This window comes from Lagopus muta, chromosome 4 (assembly GCF_023343835.1).
Source record: "Lagopus muta isolate bLagMut1 chromosome 4, bLagMut1 primary, whole genome shotgun sequence".
In the NCBI taxonomy this organism is placed as follows: Eukaryota; Metazoa; Chordata; class Aves; order Galliformes; family Phasianidae; genus Lagopus; species Lagopus muta.
This window is the reverse complement of record NC_064436.1, coordinates 36,541,652-36,562,758: the sequence shown is the minus strand read 5'-3', so window position 1 is coordinate 36,562,758 and position 21,107 is coordinate 36,541,652. Positions and strand designations below refer to the sequence as shown.

The following is a 21,107-nucleotide window of genomic DNA, read 5'->3' as shown; positions in this document are numbered from 1 at the left end:
CTAGGAAATCTTTTGTGGTAAATAGAGCCCATAATAACTCTGTTTTCTAATCTCTGTTTCTCTAGCTGATGCCACCCTTTATAAAACTATATATATATCCTCGAAGCACCTAATTGAGGAAAGGCTTTGTGAGAGAATAAAAACATTCAAGTTGCAGGAAGTAATTACACAGGAACAGTGTTACTAGTCTTTTTATTGCTACATATGACTACTGTTATCAAAAAACTCATTTCTAGTCATGTGTCCTTTGGATTGGCAATTATACACTTGGTCACTGGGAGGAAATTCCTAAGAGCTTGAATAGACGGATGTTATTTGACTGTATTTTCAACACAGTTTTGGAAGAGTGCATCTGTTTCCAGTTTTCTTGCATGCATCTGGGAATATGGTGTGTATAAAAGCATTCCCAAGCAACACTAGTGTCTATAGCACCTTAAGAGTCTAACAGAATCCCGAATAACTTTGCAGAGTAAATCTGTGCCAGCTCTAATGACAAGTGCTATGAACTGGAGGAATTGAAGAAGTAGCAATGTGGCATAATTGAGTGAATTGTACTATGCTGAGAAACTTCATTACAAACAGCACTTCATGTTTGTTTTGTGTGTGTTTTTAAAGTACTGTATAAATAAGTCCATGTTGGAGATGCTGATGCTGTAAACATCTGTTACAGGAGATAGGATGAAATGAATGTTGATATACACAAAACTGTTCATACAGACTATGATTTTTGTGCTAAATATACCTGAAATATGCAGCTTGGAAAAGAAAGGTAATGGTCTAAATTTTTTGTTTGTTTCCTATTCATTGTTTGTTCTCATTGAACAACATAAAGAGCCTGTACAATTCTCACAGGATCATAAAGGTTGGGAAAGACCTCTAAGATCATGTAGTCCAACCATGCATCTACCACTGGTACTGTCCACTAGACCATGTCCCTCAATACAACGTTCAACCTTTTCTTGAACACCTCCAGGGATAGCAACTCCAGTGCCTCCCTGGGCAGCCTGTTCCTGTGCGTTACCGCTGTTTCTGAGAAGAAATTCTTTCTCATACCCAACCAACCTCTCCTGGCACAAGTTAAGGCCGTTCCTTCTCATCCTATTGCTGTTACCAGGGAGAAGAGGCCAACCCTCACCTCACCACAATCTTTTTTCAGGCAGTTGTGGAGAGCCATAAGGTCTCCCCCAAGCCTCTTTTTCTTCAGAATAAACAATCTCACCCTCTCAGCCATTCCCCATTGGACCTGTGCTCCAGACCCCTCACCGGTTTCATTGCCCTTCTCTGAACGTGCTCCAGGGCCTCAACATCTCTCTTGACACAAGGGGCCCAAAACTGAACATAGTACTTGAGGTACAGCCTCACCACAGATGAAAATGGAGGAATCGCCTCCCTGCTCCTGCTTTCACCTCTTGCAATACACATACAAGGCAAGCACAACTGTTGCCTCTGTGTGTCACCTCCATGTATTTCGTGCCAGTCTCCCACTGTGCTGTGGAAACACAGCCCCCTTTGAGCAGGCTTGTCACAGTGCTTATAAATATTGACATTGCTTAAGTATTAGCCTCCTAAACGTTGTTTTCCTTTGCTATTTTGTGTTTTGACCAAAGAGGCTGCTTTGTTGTGAGAAGTGAAGCCAGGCTCACTGGCTCTTAATTGCTTTCTTTCCCAAGTGACTTCTGAGATTTTCCTCTAACTCACTGTAATTATCTTTCACTGTAAACTAACTAAAGTACACCCTGATTTTTTTTTTTTTTGTCATATTCAGTAGCAAGCATTCTGTTTTGAATGCTTCTATATTCTGAGAATGTCTAGTCTGATTTGAAATGAAAGCTTGAGTTTGACATGCAGAATAGTAACGGATGGTCAAGGTGCAGAATCTCTTTATATGGAGCATCATCTAAAAGAGAAAGAAATTATCCCTTCCAAAAGTATGCCTGATGGGGAAGTCGATTCTGAGCATGTGCCTGCAAAAGATGTCTCACCATGGTTTGTGTTTGTTGTGTGATTTCTTCTCTGAGACCAAGAGAGAATTTATCCTGTGAATGATACTATTTGTAGTATTGCAATGGAGATGGGCTCCTTGTTTAACACTTGAGAAAGGTAGGAACAATGAAAGCTTCCCTTCAAAACTTGACTTGAATATAATCCATAAAGAGAAGTCTCAACATGCTTATTGTTATTATTATTAAAGTCTGAAGCCTAGCAGATCCTTTCTCTTGTTGTTAAGGTATTCAGTGTTCTAGACTATTCAGTTTTCAGATGGCTGAATGTGTGCAGCATACAGAAGTGATGCTGAATGCTTTTAGCAGCTAGGATTCTGACATTCAGCTCCTCACATAAGCCCTCAGATCTCCAGTTTTGTCCTGTATCTCCCATAAAGAATGATGATGGGACATGGCTGCTCTGCCAAGCATAAGTGAAATGTTTGTCTACTAGTGTTGTTGATTTCTGGATGAAAAGGAAAATGATATGGGGCTTTTCTTGGGGCTTGGAGATTATTTCAGATGACAGTATGGTTTGAATTTACAAGTGTCTTGATGTGGATGTTCTGTTCAAGTAATAGGGACTTCTTAATCAATGTAGATAAGGCTCTAAAAGCTGTGTGTGCAAAAAGCTCCACTTGGAAAAACTTGTTCCACAATTGCATTTTCAGCTAATTTCCTCTTTTAGATGGGCCCTTTGTCAGTGGGTTTTATCATACATTTCTTCAGAGGAAACACTTGATCACTTAGCTTGTGCATAGTGCTTGGATCACAAGACACCAGGAATATCTAATGCAGGCTCTTTAAGTGTCTGGATGCTGCTCTGATGATCTATCATACTCCTGGTTTGATTAATAGTTTTCCAATGTTTTATTTGTATGAAACTACTCTTTTTGGAGGCTATTATATCACTCTCTTAGTGATCCAGATGAGTTGGCAGGCAAATGTAAAGCTCATAGAACTGGAAATAAGTATTAAGAAACAAAATAGATACCTAGGTGTTTAAAAAAAAAAAAAAAGAAAAAACAGTGACTAATTTATTGGTCACAAAAGCAGTAGAGTATTTACATGAAAATTCTATAATAAAGGCTAGAGAATGTAATGTTGCATGCTTAGGAGCTTCAGTTAATATCTGAATATGATTCTCATGCATGTGGAAAATCGCAATAAAGTAATTTTCATGCAGTAGACTTCTGTCTATTTGTGCAGTATAGACTTCTGTCTATTTACCTCTTTAAGTCTGCATGTCTTCCTATAGTGCATGCACTTTTAAGAATTAATCTAAACAGATATAATTGAGTCTCTGAGTATGAAAGACTATGAAAATAAGTTTGAAAAATCCTCCAAAAAATAGTCTGTGAGCAGTTCATCTTATCAGATACTTAGGTCATTTGCTTAAGTGTAGGCTGTGCTTTCAACCTATCACTAGTAACTTTGGATAGTTATCTGTTAATGGAAATTGTCCTGCTAAGCACTGAAAGTCAAACTGTGACCAATTTTTCCATTCCTTTTTTATTCTATTTTGATATAGTGATAGTTACGGGAGATTGTAAAAAATGAACAATCTTTCATTAATAATGACAGAAATAACAGCAAACGCATATAAATGGAATTTATATATATATCATAAGCAGACATACACATGTATGTATATTCAAAGGGGGGGAAAATTAATGCAGTGTAAAATGCATTCTTATCTGAGTTCAGAGTTCTCATCAGTAAATTTGCTCCAGAAATGGAGATGCCTTTGTCTTTGTTTGGAGAGAAAAAAATGGTTATGTGAGGTATTCAAATGTTTTTGTTCTTTTTTATCCACTTTCTCAAATGAGCAGGACTTACAGGAGTGAGAGGTGGTCAATATCTTTTCTATATACTTTATTGTTTGAGGCCATCTCCATGCATTCAAGATACTTGAATGCATCTCTGTATGCATGTGAGTACAGAGACATTTAAAACAGCCTGGGGTTGTTGTTTCTGTGTTTGCTGGGTACTGTTATGTACTTTGAGCCTTTAAACGGAAGTGGGACTCTCAGTTTTTTCACCCTTTGTCTCCTTGTTACCAATGAACATGTTTGCATCCAGGATGGTATTCCCCAGTTCTTGCCTTACCTTCACATCGTTGACATTCATCCTTGTTCCCTCTTTCCCAACAAAGATGTCATCAATGTCAACCAGAATGTATCTATCCAAGGACAGTGTGAGCTTCTTCCCTGACAGAAAAGAGATGGCATCAATAAAGATCAGCTTGTGCAACCAGAAGGTCAGGTTGTTTCCAAAAAGAACTCTCTGAATCCCATCATGAAGCCCCATGTCCTGGATGACAGTTGCATACAGAGCAGCCTTTGGCAATGCCATGGGGGTTGGCCTGGAAGTCTGCAGTTCAGTTAAAAGCACAGGTTGGTAGGTGGAATGGTTGAAGTGGAAAACTGTCCAGTCTTCACCAGGCAGTGGGCCTTTCTCAGTCCTTGGTGCTTTGGTAATGCGCAGAAGGGGAGACTGAGGGTTTACAACACAATCTTTGAGGGCAACGTTATTGTAAAGATGTAATGGCAAGCCTTTCAGTTTTGTACTTGGGGAGCTGTTCTCATTGGCTTTATGAAAACCAATTATGCTAACACTGTATTCCACGCAGTATTTTTCCAGAAGCTCTCTGTTCCATGAGTCCATGGATACATACTTTAAAATATTCTCATATATAATAATCGTATATTTTCCTCTTCCATTGTCTGTGAGAGGGGGAATATCTCCCTTGGCAGGTGCAATGACCATGTGGTATTGAAATCTGCTGGATTCAAGGATGGCTATGATATCTTGTCCCAGCTGGGAGTACTGACTTTCCACAAAGAGAAGGATGGTGGGATCAGTTTTAGATGGATCAATTGGCTTAGCTGTTTTCAGCTCCATGGACCTGTATGGTAAAAGCTTGAGATCTTCACACTCTGCTTCTCCAGTGGTTTCTGCAAGAGTCATCTCCTGCTTGTAGCCAGTGTACAGGTAATAGGCAGAAATGACAATACTTGCTAGGCAGAAGGCAGCCAGGAGAATGACCAGGGTTCTGAAACTTCTTCGGAGCCTCACTATTAGATTCATCTTTTGTAAGACTTCCAACTTGACCTGGACTTGTTCCTTTTTGGTTTTCTCTTTCTAAAGTGCCATAATAACAGTGAGACGTGGAGGTGTTGATTCCTCTCCTGAGACGTTCATGTGACCATTGCAGTGCATTTATGAAGTTGTTGGAGAGATTATAAAGCTGTTGGAGCAGGAAATCAAAGGATCTGGAAAGCTAAATTGAAAGAGGCTTTCTCAGAATGCAGCAGTTGCCAATAATCAATGAAGAAAACTCTTAACATTATCTGCAACAACAAGTAAAATAAAAGTAAATAAAATCCATAAAGCAATTAAAAATGCATGTTAATAAAGACAATGATATCAGCAATGTAAGTTGAGAGGGAGGCTCAAGCACTATTTGAACAGTTCAAATGTTGCTTGCTTTCTTTAACATACCAGAGCTGCTTCTATTTTATTATGTTGGCTCACAACATCAATGGTGGATGTTGATGATACGGCAGTGGAGGTTGAATTTACCTGCCAATATTCTGTTAACATTTTGTTGCAGTACGAGAGATGGCAGCAGAGGGGTTAGTCTGACATAATGGTGTCTGACATGGAAGTGCGTATGAAGCAAAGGTGTGCCACTAAACTCTTCCATGTGGAAGAAAAATGGCACCTGTTGACATGCATCAATGCTTGCTGAATGTTTCTGGAGACCAGAGGATGTGAGCACAATGAGGTGGTGCTGGCTAGCGTGTTTCAGCAGTGATGACAGCAACATGAAAGTCAAGCCACGTTCCAGCAACCGTGCACTGCTATTACACCACAAAATGCAGAGCATCTTGATCAGCTCATCTGATAAGATGATCTGATAATCTGCCAAGGATTATGACCAAGGAACTGTGTATGGAGCTGAATATCAGCTTCAATATGTTGGAAATGTTGGTGGCAGTGTTGTAATATTGCAGCGTTTGTGTCAAGTGAATTCCATGAATGCTTACACAGGAACAGAAAGAACAACATATACAAATTTGGCAGGATCTATTGAAGCAACATAAAGCTGGAGGTGACATTTTCCTAGAACACGTCATTACTGGTGGCAAGACGTGGTGTCACCACTACCAGCTGGAGTCAAAACAGCTTTCCATGAAGTGATGACATGCAGATTCTTCATCAAAGAAAAAGCTCAAGACACAGCCCTCAGCAGGTAAAGCGATGTGCACTTTTGAGATAGGAAAGGGGTGATCCTTCTGGATTTTCTGGAACCTGAACAAACCATGAATTTGACTACTACATAATGATACTGACTAAGCTGAAAGTTCAATCTTTCAGAGTCAGGTGAGAGAAGAAGACAATCTTTCTCTTGCAACATGATAATGCCAGGCCCCATGCCTCTTTGAAGACTGTGGAGCACATTAGCCAATCTAGGCTGGACTATCTTACCATACTGACTGTATAGATCAGATTTGGCGCCTTCTGGCTTCCATCTGTTCAGGCTGATGAAAGATGGACTGCATGGGCGACGTTATTCTAGTGACGATGCTGTCATAGCAGCTGTGGAACAGTGGGTCATTTCCGTTGATGTGGCTTTTTATAAGGCTTTTGTTCATTGCTGGCAAAAATGCGTAGCCAATGGTGGTGACAATGTTGAAAAGCAATGCTTTGTAGCTGAGAATTTGCTCTATCAAATAGTATGGTCTTCTATCTGTTATAGTTTCCAAGGAAATAAATAGGAAGAATTACTTTCAGGGCAACCTATGCATTTTATCTTAATACAGCAGAATTCTCCCATGTTCTTACGGTAAAAAAAAAAAAGTCTAAACATAGTTTCTTGAGCACAATGGTATTTTTATTTATGGCCATTTATTGGCTACACTGGTTTATTACTATTATAACTAGGAATAACTAAAGATTGTGTAATAAAATGAGGAGAAAGAAAATGTCGATTAACCATAGGGTCTAGTTCCACGTCAAATTCATAATTTTGCACTTCAGTATTCTGCAAAGGGTTTACAGATTCTCTTTTAGACTGTGAAACTAATAAAAGTAAAGAAAAAGATAGGAGTGCTTTGGAGAACTTGTCTCTCCAGTTTCTCTTCTGTACTTGGAGTGATAAGTACTTTACAGTCCCTTTAAGGACTGTTAATGATTAAAATTTCACATGAATTTTCCAAATGATTGAGTAGGTTGTGGAAACTGCAGCTACAGCAGTGCAAGCTCAATTTTCTGTTCTCCCAGGGATAAATGGGGAGATTGTATGGGACGTGTAGTGTTGGAGTTGCTGAGCCATGAACTCACAGTTAGTCCTGTGAGTGCTGGGTGGGAACATAAGTGTGTGCCCTGGATCAAAGCATTTCTTACAAAATGTTGGGGGCTTTAGACTGTTTCTACTGTCTTGTATAGTTGAAATATGAGGTGCTCAAACCTGACTGTTTGGCCAGCTCTGACACACTCGTGCACTTCTTGATAGTTCTTCCTAAATTCATGAGGAACCATTGCTAACAATGAATCATATGACTCAGAAGCAATTAAAGTTAACTTAAACAAATAGCCTACATTACTCTATGGATTTAAATAAGAATTAACGTCTGCCTGAGTAATTTATATTATTTACCTATTGGAAAAATGTGGGACTGTAAGCAGTGGATGATTTTTGAACTGCAAGGAGGAAACAACTCTTTCAGAGAAGATGCTTGTCAACTGACAAGTGTCTGTTGGATTATAATTGTGATTTATTTATTTATTACTATTCTGAAAGCTACTCATCTTAATTTCTATGTGAAAAAAAAAATTGAAAAGAGCTTTCACAAAAGGTACTGAGGAAACTTGTTTGCCAGTTATATTTTATGACTTTGGTTTTGAGTTAGAATCATGGAGTGGTTTGAATTGTAAGGGACCTGTAAAGGCCATCTAGTCCAACTCCCCTTCAATGAAGAGGGACACCTACAGCTCCATCAGCTGTGCAGAGCCCCTTCAGTCAGACCTTGAATGCCTCCAGGGGTGGTGCATCCACCATTTTTTGGGCAACCTGTGCCACTGCCTCATCATCCTTATTGTAAAAAGCCTCCTTCCTTATGTCCAGTCTCCTCTCTTTCAGTTTGAAGCCATTTTCCTTTGTCCTATCACCACAGGCCCTGCTAAGTCTGTCTCCTTCTATCTTATAACCCCCCCTTTTAGACACCAAAAGACTGCTTTCAGCCATGAGTAATTGCTGAAGCAATTGTGAATTAAAAGGTCTATTTATTCAAGAGAAGCTTGCTCCTGCTCTGGCAGTTTAGGTAGAGGGAGTTGCTGCTGAGGCTGGCTGTGAGTTTACTAGAGTTTTACTTAGCGTTAGTGACCCTGTTGTGTGTCATGTGGCAGTTAACAAAAACAGTGAGCAAGGTGGGTAACTTCTGCATTGAGTTTAATGAGCAGTCAAAAAAGTGTCCTGTATTTAGTAATGTCTACTGTGTGAAAGGAGAAATAGAAAAGAAATGCAGCTATTGCTAAGAAATTAAAATCATGGAGTTTAATTGGAAGACTATCTTTCCTTCCTCCCCTCCCCCTCCCTGAATCCCATTGGTACTTCCTTCATTCTGCAGTTTGCTGTGTGCTTGTTGGGATCTCACTTCTTATTAAAGCTCTAATTAAGATTTTATAAAAAGATAAAACCAGATCAAGTGAAGCATTGTCTATGAGGCCGTGCTTCAAATGCAGTGACATTGATGAGTCACTCAGCCCGACTCTGAGGGTTTATTGGATTAGGAGAACTGCTCTCTCTGTGGGAAGGACAGCCTTGGGGGGGGGGAGGGGGGAGGGGGTAATCTCCTCACAAAACAGCTAATTGCAGCAAGTCTTAGTTTTGTTAGCATGTGAGATATCTTGAAACAATGATTAACACCCTCCCACACACACCTTGGACTTTGCATCTTCTGCTTTCTTTGTGCACTAGAGGGCAATATTTTCTTGCTTTTTGCCAGACAGCACCTGTTCTCACCTCAGCTCACAGAGCAAACAGCCCTGTCCTCATGCTCTTTCTGGAAGGGCTTCACAAATCATCCAGGCATGTAAAGCACCTTAACTGAGACGCTTATGTTTAAGAAATGTATAAAATAAACAGGGTTTCTGTTCTAAAAAATCTGCTGCTAAATTGCAATGAATACTAACTGAATGTCTCAATAAATATCTTAAGCACAAGGGGGAATTGCATGCAAGGACACCTAAAACTGTACATTTCTCCTCGCTGTTCTGTCTTGCTGGATCTCTCTCTGGCATTGCAAGCTGTCCAAATAATACATCTTGAGCTAGTTCTTCACTGTTATTATCACTTACATTGCTGGAAAAAAAAAGAAAAAAAAAAAAAAAAAAAAAAAAAAAAGCCTGCAAATTCATAAAAGACAAAACAAAAATATTTTTTAATCCCAAATTAGTTAATATAAATGCCACTACTAAAAATATCTCCTAATTATCCAGAATAGTATGTAGTTTCTAGTTATGTAGAAGAGTATGCTTGTTGTATACAGATATTATAGCAAGCACAAGTATTCAGTTATCTGTCTTGAAGCTGTGAATGTCCTGTCCCTGGAGGTGCCCAAGACCAGGTTGGCTGGGGCCCTGGGCAGCCTGATCTGGTGGTGGCAGCAAGACAGACAGCCTGAGGCAGAGGGCTGGATCTGGGTGGTCTGTAAGGTCCCCTCCAACCTGAGCAATTCTGTGATCTAGACATGTAATATCAAGATTAATTAAAAATCTAAACTTCCAGGAGGAAGTCTGGATTTGGAGCAGGTCCCTTTTTGCTTTGTGTATTGCATTTGAGCTGATCTGTTGAACTGATTATATTGTTCAGTTAAAAAAAAAAAAAAAAAAAAAAAAAAAGTGTGAAGTAATTAAAGTTTATGAAAATAAATCAGTTCTATTAGCCTCCAGTGGGACATTTTCCAAAGCATAATTGGAAGTTAAGTGCTGTTTGTGCCTTTGAAACTCTCCCCCTCAAAGTTCAACAGCTTTATATTCACTCAAAAATTCAAAATTCTTTAGAGTGTTTCTGTACTATATTAATTTGAAAACATGAAATGCCGGTGAACCTGTGATCACTGGTCAAAGCGCACTGACTCTAGGGACAAAGTCTAGACCTGGGTACACTTATCGAGGAATTCTGCTTATGTTTTCCCAGACTTGATCCTCTAGTATGTGTTTCAGTCTTGTGTTTAGCTGTCTCTCTAGACACAGTGTCTCTGGCCAGAAATTGTACAACTGTATGTTGAGGTGCCACACCTATCTGCAAGAATTGTCAATTTTCTTTAACTTAGGAATCCTGGAAGTTTGAAAAATTCATTTCTTTGCTAAATACTTGCTGCTTCCTCGTACAGATGCACCTGATTCCTTAAAGCATACTGATATTGAAGATGATTGATTGGGAGATCAAGACTCAAGGCTAAAAAATGATAGCACAGCAGTGAGAAGAAACAACATGTTATCAATGCCTTGTGCTAGCACGGGACCAGGAATAAAAGCTGAGTTCACCGTCCAGTTTCTGAGAATGGATCTTCTAGCAGGGTGTAGTGATTTTAGCATGTTTCAACCAGAATATGTGCAACTAATGGATAGGGAAACACAGATGATGCAGAATGCAGCTCCATATTGCAAAATCAGCTTGCTATTTATGTTGAAGGATCACTGCATTAATGAAGTTATTGCCTGGGTAAATAAAGAGTTCTATTAAGAGTGAGTGTTGCTGCCTTGTGTCATCAGAAGAAATACATGATATGTTAGTGATCTGGCCTGGGTACGAGGATAGCAGCAGGTATCTGGTGCTTGGGCTGCAAGCCCGAGTGAAGGGTAGGGAGAACACTGCCTGGCAGGGCTATCAGCTCTTCTGTCATTGTAGCCAGGCTAAGGTTCTGATGTGGCTTATGAAAAGCAGAAATCTTGGTTAACACCAAGTAAACTTGTTTTTATCTATGTTGCTGATTGATTGAATAGGCTTCACATCTGTAACAGGTTAACAATATGTTGCTGACTACAAGGCTACATAGAGGAGCAGTGCACTTTCTGTAATACGGTAATTTCTGGCTGCCTGTCTCAGCCAATACAATGCTGCGTGCAATGCTGTATGTGCACCTCCTGTATTGCACCTCATCTGGAAAAAGGCCAGGGCTTCCTCACATCCTATTCCAGTATAAATCAGAAGTCAGCATGTCTTTTTTTCTATATATAAAACTTCCCTTTAGGCTAAAATCTTTCCTCTTTTCCTTCCTTTCTATGCTTATGTGACTTCTGCCATTTATTAGCAGTCTAATGATCCATGACACCAGCTTACTACTCCTTACATAACAACTGCTCATTCAACACAGAAACAAGAAAACCGATGCAAGTGAAAAATAATTCCTGTTGACCACAGGCAAACGTTCAGGGTTTCTGCTTGCTGCAGAGAGAGAATAGCCCTTATGCTGTTTTAAATCTTTCTGGATTTTAGGAAGGCTTTTGATGCTGTCCCTCACAACATCCTTTTGGACAAGTTGTTCAACTTTGAGATAAGCATACAGATGCTTTTCTTGATGATGAGCTAGCTCAGCAGTAGAGCTCAGTGCCATAGTGAATGGAGCTACATCAGCCCAGTGTCCAGTCACTAGTGGCACTCCCCAGCGCTCAATTTTAGGGCCAGTTTTTGTTCAGCATTTTTTCAGTGATCTGGATGCAGGAGCGGAGTGCATCCAAAACAAGTTTGCTGATTACACTAAACTGTGAAATACAGTTGGCTCTCAAGGGACAAGAGGCCTTGCAGAGAGATCTACATAGATTGGCATGTTGGATAATCATCAATGGCATGAAATTCAACAAGGATAAATGCCAGGCTCTGCACCAGGGAGAGAGTAATGCCAGACACAATTACAGGCTGGGAAATGAGTGGCTGCAGAAAGCCCTGTAGAGAGACTTGGTTGACAGTAGGCTCTGAGTCAGAAGGTGTGCCCTAGGAGCCAAGAGGGCAGACTACATTGTGGGGTGAATTAAACACAGCACAAGCAGTCAAAAGATTTGATTCTCCTGCTGTATTTAGTACTGGTGTGGCCTCACCTTGACTACTGTGTGTATTTCTGGGCTCCATAATATAAGAAGAATTTATGGTACTTGAATTTGTACAAAGGAAGACAAAAAAGTCTGGGCTGTGAGGTATCTCCTTTGAGGAAAGGTGACCTCATTGCTCTCTTCCTGAGGATGGAAAGTGGACAGTGAGTTACCAGGCTCTGCTCTCCAGCAACCAATGATAAGATGTGTGGGAATGGCACAAAGCTGCACCAAGGGAGGTTGAGACTGAACATTAAGAAAAAATTGATTTACCATGAGGGTGGTCAAACACTGGAACAGGCTTTGTTAATAAAATACTTCTGCTTAGCCCTGAATTGATCAAGCAACTGGACTTGATGGTCTTCATAGGTCACTTTCAACTGAACTATTTGAATTACAGCGCACCTGTAATATTAGAAAGACTACGATCTTATGCATGAAAGAACACTTGGAAACTAGCTATTTGAATTCCATATTTCTTAGCTTTTTAAATTTACCATATGATTTCAGAACTTGAAGAAAATAATGCTTCCCTGGTGGAAGGGCAGCTGAAGGCATATCTGAAGATGAGTTTTACACATGCACATTCTCATGTGTACACATGTGCAAATACACCTCTTAACAAATACATCAGATCTCCCATCTATCATCTGTAAGGATTTACTTAGTGAGTCTTCAGACTCTTTAGTCTTGATAAAGAAGATAACATCTGACTGATACAGACTAATTAATGTGAAGCTAACTTTTGATCTCACTCCAGGATCAACAAAGTTGGTTTATTTTTATTTTTATATTTTTATTATGCTTAGTATTGTTAAGTGCGATTTGAAGCACATCAGTGGTTTTATTTCAGTGCTCAACATGTCTTTTAACAGAGTAGGAGACATAAGGCCCATTTTCTTGAACATATATGATAGCTGTATACTTTCATGACAGCGTGTAAACAGATGTATTTTGTTCTCATTAAATCATGCATATCTAAAGCTGCTGACTTGCCAACTGTTTTTCCTCAGTGATAACTTTTTTTTTGACCAGTAACTGTAATCTCCACTAATGAGAACCCCACAAAAACATTCTATCAGTGGAATACTTACAAACATGAACTGCTGAGCCTGTAAGGATGGTGTTTTCCTTCAGCAAATCTTCCCTTGTGGAAATGTTGCCTCCTTTGATTTGCCAGATCATACATAACATTTCATGGTACTTAATTCCCACTAGAAATTTTTAACCCTAGGCTCACCCAGACCTCACTTCTGGTGAATGTTGCTTGATAATCAGCTTTAACTCTTCTTTACTTTGGCCCATTAACTTCCAATAGTCCCACAGTCATCTGGGCCATCCAGGAACGTGCATAAATATCCGTGCATAGTGGTCCACTGACCTTTTCTCCAGTTGTCATTAGTTATCAGTCTGAAACACTTCAGTGTTTTAGAACATATGGGGTTGTAATATTTCCTTAAACTTTTTTCTTAAGTGTCCACAAATATAACTACGATCTTTGGAGGACCACAGATGGAAGAGAAACCTAGATTTTTTTCCTGTTTCTTGATTGGGTGGTTCTTTTCATTATTGCACTGAGGAAGCATTAACAACTCTGTACATATTTTATTCAGTTTCAAAAATATCATGATATATCACTGTATCATAATGTATTGAAATATATATAGCATTTTGATGTCATCTGGCTGAAAACCTTAACTATGTTGTAAGACTTTTTTTTTTAATAGTAGTCTCACCATATGCAGGGGAACTGTTAGGTCATTACTTAAACTGGTGATTGAGCACCTGATAAAGAGGTGAGGTTGGCCTTGGGAGCACTAGCAAATTGCTTGCACATGTGATCCCCAGGTGACCAGAGGGGGTGGACCCACCCTGCACTCATTCATATGGGCCAGCCATGGAAGGGATTAAGCTACTTTCTGAGAAGGAGCATCCTATGGCCAGAGATTCACTTCACCAGTACTCTGAGTTCAACTCTTTGTTCTGTATAGGTCTGTTAGTCAAGCTGTGAATATTTTGCCTAGTACTGCTGAAAATGTGTCAGAAGCAATTGTATTTATTCATAAGCAGAACACCATGCCTTTTCCAACATGTATTTGTCTTGTTTGAGTAATGATAATGTATACCCTTTCTTGCTGATAATTTACCAAAATTCTAAAAAAAGAATAATCATTATTCCTGAATGCAGTCGTGTCTAAGGTAGTTTGGCTGAGCTGGAAGCAATAGCCATTTTGCTCTTGGATAATGACCTCCTTCAAGTGACAGTTGTCTTCATAACCTTTGTGAGATCCGTATAAAAATACTACCAAGAATGAGAAGATTGAGCTATGATCTGAATGTCAGAAGCTTACTGCGTAAGTCGTAATGACAGAGCCAAAATGTCACAGCAGAAAGTTGTGGTTGAAAAGAGTGCAGGTATTCCTATGCTACAAAGTAGGGTGTGACCTACAGGATCATGTCCTTGTTCATTCTTTGCTTTCCCAATTGGATTAAGACAGAATGCAGGTATAGTGAGCATCTTACAATTTCACTAATTATATTAGTGAATTAAGTTGCTGAATTAAGGTGGTGAATAGAAGCAGGCTTCAAGTTTTCCCCAAGACAGCCTGCAGAACATTCCCCCTGTCAACAAATCTGATCTTGCTTGGTTAATGGCTCTTTATCACTTTTCAATTCATAGTCTGATGCTTCGATGAAAGCCAATTTGAATTTGTTTAAGGTTTCATAGGGAACTTTTGTGAGATGGTGTATCAGATGTTTTATTACAGTTCACGTATTCCGTTATCTTTGTCTACTCCTATAAGGCTGTCAATTAGCAATGCAGTCTCGATAGAATGATTTGTGCTTTGAATTTAGTCAAGATACAATATCTGTGTAATTTAATGCCAGCCTACCAGTAGTCTTTAAATTCAATCAATACAGTAGTTAAACTCTGCACATTGTTTGATCATATGTGAAAGCTGACAAAAAAAAGAACAGAATAAGTAACATTTATGATTTTGTTAGCATCTAAACAATGGCAGAATTTCTGTACCTTGTAAATCTGCCAGCAATTACAGATTTGCTGGTTAGCTATTGGTACTTTACTTTTTGAAGGCTTCTTAAATAGATTTAAAAGCTTTCTTCCTTACAAAGAAATAGTTACTTTGCTTACAAAATAGACTCTGAACTAGCTTATTTTGTGCTAAATTCTTTGGTCTTGATACTCTTTCCCAGTGCTTAATGGTTTCCCACATTTCATATACCAGTAACAATTTATTTCACTCAATAACGTGTTTTCTGATACCTGTATCCTGTCACTGGCAGTAGTTGTGAGAAAGTTCGATGTGGTTACATCTGTGCTAGGAGTTAGGAGACCACTAACTTAAGAAAAACTACTGCTGTCACACAGTAATGATCTATCACTTGCTACAAAGGAAGTCTATTTAAACATAGATAACAGCAACTTTGTACCTAAATCCTCAGAGCAGTGTGTTTACCACATAACATTTAAACAGGTTTATTCTGAGTTTGCTCAAGCCAGGCTCAAGGCAGGCAGGGATGGTTTTCAAGCTCCAGCTACAACAGTAACAGCTTGTCTATGTTTATTCTTCAGAGAAGTTCCACTGAAATTCCCCCTCCCTGTCTTCATTATTGCTGACTGAGGGGTTTCACTATCACCAAGAGGATTTGGTAGAAAAACAGGCAGTGTAAGCAGTGAGCTAGGCAAAAGCAAGTCTTTTCTGGGAGATACTTGAAGTGGTATTGCAATGATATGTGTAGTCAGAGACCATCCTTTTACCTCTCAGATTGCTCAAAAACTGTGTCTGGTCCCAGCAGCTTATGATAAGAGCAAAGCCATGAGTGGAAGCACCATCTTAGCTTTTGGCACTTGCCTGGAATGTGCAGGCCCATGCAATGAGCTAGCATTGCTTACCCGCAACTGATGGTAAGAGTTTTTTAAGCAAAGTAGAGTAAATAAGAGTTAGAAGATTCTGGTTCTTATTACCAACTCTTTAAAACTGGAAAGATCAGCTTCTTGGGCACCAATTATGGCAGTGCGTATTTCTACTGTCAGTAAAACTAATCTAGACAGAAACTTCATCATCTGCTAAAAATATTACAATGCAATCCAACAGACTATATCTCACTTTAATACATTTAAGTATTTCCAACACTGCAAGAAGACAGGATAGTTCAAGGAAGTCTTATGGATGATGTTAATACAGATTCAACTTTTTTTGTTTTATTTTTTTGTTAATCTTGAAATGAGCGTACGACTTGTGTTTGCATATAAAGAGGGAAAAATGCCTAGTGGTGAGAGAACAGGGCAAGGAGCCAAAATGCTGATTTCTGTTTTTTGCCACCATCATTTACCCTCTGTAAGTCACTGCTTTTTCATTGCTTCAGTTTTCCCTCCTATTATTCTGAGATTCATACTTGTTCAAATGTACGTAGTGTGATTACTGCACAGTTCATTTAAAACCCGGAGCAGAACTAGTATTTTCATGTACACAGACCAATGATTACAGTGATTGTTTTATCTTATTATTTTGCATACCCTCACCAATTTATTTTTTTTAATATTTATCTGAGATGAGCCACTTTCCATCAAGTGGAAGGTCACTTTCAAGGTTTCTGATGTGTCATCTGTGACTTATACATCCTGCTTTTCTTTTAGTTCAAAATACAAACAAGTATTTCCCTTCAAGTGATCCATTTTTTGTTTCATCTAGATAAAACTGAATTTAGAAATGCCACTAGTAGGATAATGGACCTACTTGGGAATTCAAGGGATTTTTTGTTGAGTCACAGTAAGCTCACGGACTGGAACTTGAACTAATACCATTAGAGTTATATGATAGAATGCAAAGGCTTTGACTAACCTGTTTTGTGAAATTTCTCTGCTTATTGATTTGCTGAGACATTAACTTGTTTTTTGGGGGGAGAAAATGATCTAACAAAAAAGAAAATCCAACCAGTAATCTAAATCTTTTTAGCTGAATGTGCTGCCAGTGCCCTTTATATTCAGTTTTCTATTGTCTTGTATGGATTGGGTTTACCAATATGTATTTCCAGGATGTTTCTCGAAACTTAGCTTGGCTTTTTGGTTTATGAAAGGGAGTTACGAGCCTACAGAATGATGTCTCATTACTTACTGCAACAAAACACTAGAATCTATAGTTGTTTCAAGCAAAGCATATATCTATATGTATAGATGCATACTGTTCTAACTGAAAGAAAATATTTTCCATGCAGGACAAAGTACTTTCTGAGCTACAATAGTTAAGAATGCAAAATGACTGCTGTTGATTCATGCTGACATGTAAATCTCTCTCTTCCTAGACCCAAAAAGGGGTTAGTCTTATCAATGTCTGAGTGGGCTGCTCTGGGGCCTGGACAGAGTGTTCCTTGTTGTGTGGGCAATGCACAGCATGCAGGCATTCTGATCTTTGATTGTGATTTTTCTGGCATGAATTATAGCCACATGGACCCCTATAGGTAAGTTAGAAACAATGAGGTATGGGGAAATAAGACTCAGCTCATATGTTATGCTGTTCCAGAATCACTGCTTTTCAGTTACCAGCAATATAGCATCCTCTCCTCCATCTTAAGCGCTATTTCAACTCAAAGCATGGCCCCTTAGTTGCTGATGGTATTTACTGGCTTTTACAGCGCCTTGTGACTGAATGGACTACAAACGCTTTGTGTACAGGATGTCCCACCTTTTACAGTACAACTGTTTTGAAGTAGAACAGTGAAACCAATTAAATGGCACAAATGAAGCCTAAAAACTAGAAGTGAATCAAAGTGAATGAAAAAGACTGGCGATGAATAAACTGCCCATTATATCAGTGATTTAAGGAGGCAAAATGTCAGTATTTTTGCAAAACTATCAAGGTAGATGGTCCTACTTTACTAAAAAACGAAACAAAACAAAACAAAAAAAGCCTAGAGAGCTTTAAAATCAAAAGTGACCAGTTGCTTTCCTGTCGTATCTAAAAATTTCTCTGTGAAACCATGACCACCTGCTTCTTTCCCCTCTGGTGGTTTAGGGGGTGATAAATCATCCCTGTGGGAATGAATTTATTTAAAGAATACCCTTAGGCTCTGGAGCTCCAGCTTTGTCTTTCTTGCAAAATGCTGGTTCCTTGTACAGGGAAAGGATGGTGGATAAAGCATCCTCTGAAATTAGAACATAGGTGGGTGCATATTTCATGACAGACTGTTTTAACTTTCTGAACAGTCTCCTCTTTTATGGCCTGCAGCTGCTATTAATTATTTAGCACAACACTTATTTATACACTAAGAGCTAAATGCAGTCCTTTCAGTGGAAGCCTGGCAGAGTGCAGGTTGAAATAAGTAGCTGTGGGTAGTCCTTCAGGAGGATACATCTCAAGCCCAGTTCTGCTCAGGGAAGAACCCACTCACGTTATACTGTCTGCTGCATCTCTAATAATGATATATAAGGGCATGAGGTTAAGACCCAGCCGTAAATAAAACTCTATAGTCATAGATGAGTCAACCCTGAACATTAGCAAGGTGTGTGTTTCTCAGTGCTCTGGTTGGCTGTGGCAGAATTGAAAGTACTCCTCTCATCTTGTGGCTGCTTAGGGATGAATCCTGAAGTTTCACAATTGTTCTGGCTGAAATTCTCCAACAGCAACCTTGTTAGTGGCTGGCTGTGTGAAAAAGCATGCACTCACTAAATGTAGTTGTACTGTGGTCTGGGAGAAATGCATTAGCAGCTGTATATAAATGACTAAGTTGCTGACTGCATTATACAGTCTCATACTGGGACTGCACTACTGAATATCCTGCCTTAGCAGGTTTTAAGGGAGGGAAGAAACTTGTGTGGTAAACTCCATGTGACATGAAGCAAATAGAATGAAGGTCATGAAAAGCAATTCAGAAATTCAGCAAGCTTTCTCTTGCTCAAGTGAGCCAAGTACAAAGAAAAAACCTTTTTTCTTCCTGCTGTTTTTATTTATTTATTTATTTATTTAAACTCCATAGAAGAAGCCCACCCTGCTCTCACTTCTGTATTTGCTCTAGTTCTCCAAAAGACTCTGCAGCCTTGGAGGAAGGATTCATTTCCTCTATTTGTCTGCTCTTGAGGAAAGAAGCCGTGACCCTTCCTGTAGCCAGAGACATGGAAATGGGTTTTAATACTTCTCTGTTCCTTCCAGATATAGTTTAGAACATCACGTCACAATACAGTATTCTGGTGCCAGTGTAATTTCTTCATCAAATACTGACATGGTTTCTACACTGTTGTGCTGTTGCCATGTGATTCTGGTAGCATTACTGTTTAGATAAAATATTATTCATTTTCTATAGCAACTGTTAATTTCAGAAGTATCTGTGATTTCATTGTAACTATTATTACTGACAATAGTTGTAATAAATGTTCTGGATTGACGTGCATGGCTTTTATTTTCTTCCAGCAGACAGTATTTTTTTTTTTTAGTAGTTCAAACAATTTTTCAAATTTAGATGTTGATGTGGAAAGAAAATTCTTTGGTTTTGTGTTTGTTTTTTGTTTGTTTATTTGTTTTTTGCATACTTCTGCATGGCTTCTGCTCCATGAAATGTTAACATCTCAATAGGAAAGACTTATTGCTGTGATATGACTATTCTTCAGCCTTTCTCAAAATGTGAGACAGAACACTAACTTAATGCTTCAAGTAAATTCCAGCATGGATACCACTCTTCTCCTGCACTTCAGTCCCTCAATGCTGGCTCCTTGCTCAGGTCCCCAGCTGTTCAGTTGCCACCCTATATTTTACTCCTCAATCACTGCAGACTGTTTCACAATCAGGCTCCCCTCACCATGGAAGTGTGGAGAACCCCTCTCTTGTCTTTAGCTCACTGTCCCATTTCTGACTTTACAGGCTGGGGAATCAGAGTTTTCTGCACAATTCTGAGTTACTCTTTCCTTTGGACACCAAGACTCCAGCTTGAAATTCTTTGCTCATAACCTAGTGGGTTGGTTTGGTTTTTTTTTTTTTTTTTTTTTTTTGGACCTGTCCATTTTGCAGGCACGGGTTGTAGATCTCTGGATGCATCTAAGAAGCTGAAGCATTATTAAAGCTTTGCAAAGCCAATGCTTGATGGAAGCAAACATCAGTATACACATGCAGCTGAAGGTCAGCCAGCCTGATGGACATAAAGACTGACAAATCAAAATTTTGTAAAAAGTCTCAATCAGACTTGGAACAGACATGATATAGAGATTTGGTTAAGAGAGCATGATATTCTTCTTTTATTGCTCATAGAAAAATGAAATGAGACTTTTTTTTGGTGGTATATAAGTTTAAATGCCTTTTTTTTTTTTGCTTAACTGAAAGCTCAGTCATGACTTGCTAGTAACTCACCAGTTTTTCTTTGAACAATATTGCCCTGATTTTGCAATATGTAATCATGTTTTCCTTAAAGTATCTTATTATACCTCTAAGAATTCTTATACTGTATGGCTTCACAAAAATAATCTTTACTATTAGCATATTTCCTCTCTGCACGCACTCATACTGAATGATATTTGAACTCCGGAGGAGCTCACAATTCCCTTTGTGCTGCCAAATCAGCGGAGATCAGTGCCACTACCAAGAGCAATATAGCTGCTATCACTACCTCTGGACCTCCATAAAGTTTTAATGACTTCCCTAACTTTATAGTGAGAGTAAACAGGGTGTTCAGACAGAAATATATATATGAATAAATACACAGATATATGCGCAGGTAGTCAGTGATTTGAGCATGCTGATCTGTGGTTAATACTTCTTTGATTTGATCTACTCCAATAAAAGGAAATATATAGCATCATTCCTCCAACCTCATAGAAAATGGATGTTAACAAGAAATCAGGAAACTCCTGCTTTCATTTCTGACACTTTCAGACATGAAGTGTTTATTATGAATCAGAAAAATAGCCATGCTCTGAGGAAACTGTAGAAAAACCCAATACACAATCTTAAACTTCTGCAGGGAAGAGTGCCAATAGGAAAATCTAATCTAATTGAGCCCATCATATTATCTGGATTGATA

The 21,107-nt window shown here is 38.9% G+C and overlaps 1 protein-coding gene across 3 annotated transcripts in view; it reads right to left on the bottom strand.

Annotated features, from left to right (window-relative positions):
• Positions 1-21,107, bottom strand: part of LOC125691904 (bifunctional heparan sulfate N-deacetylase/N-sulfotransferase 4) — a 158,317-nt gene that overhangs the window by 83,867 nt on the left and 53,343 nt on the right. For 2 of the 3 annotated variants that reach the window (XM_048941861.1, XM_048941862.1), the window contains one exon: positions 4,092-5,335. In XM_048941861.1, the coding sequence (XP_048797818.1) occupies positions 4,092-5,072 (981 nt within the window). In that variant the 5' untranslated portion in view covers positions 5,073-5,335. The remainder of the gene's footprint in view (positions 1-4,091; positions 5,336-21,107) is intronic. The other variant, XM_048941864.1, reaches the window with a different exon arrangement.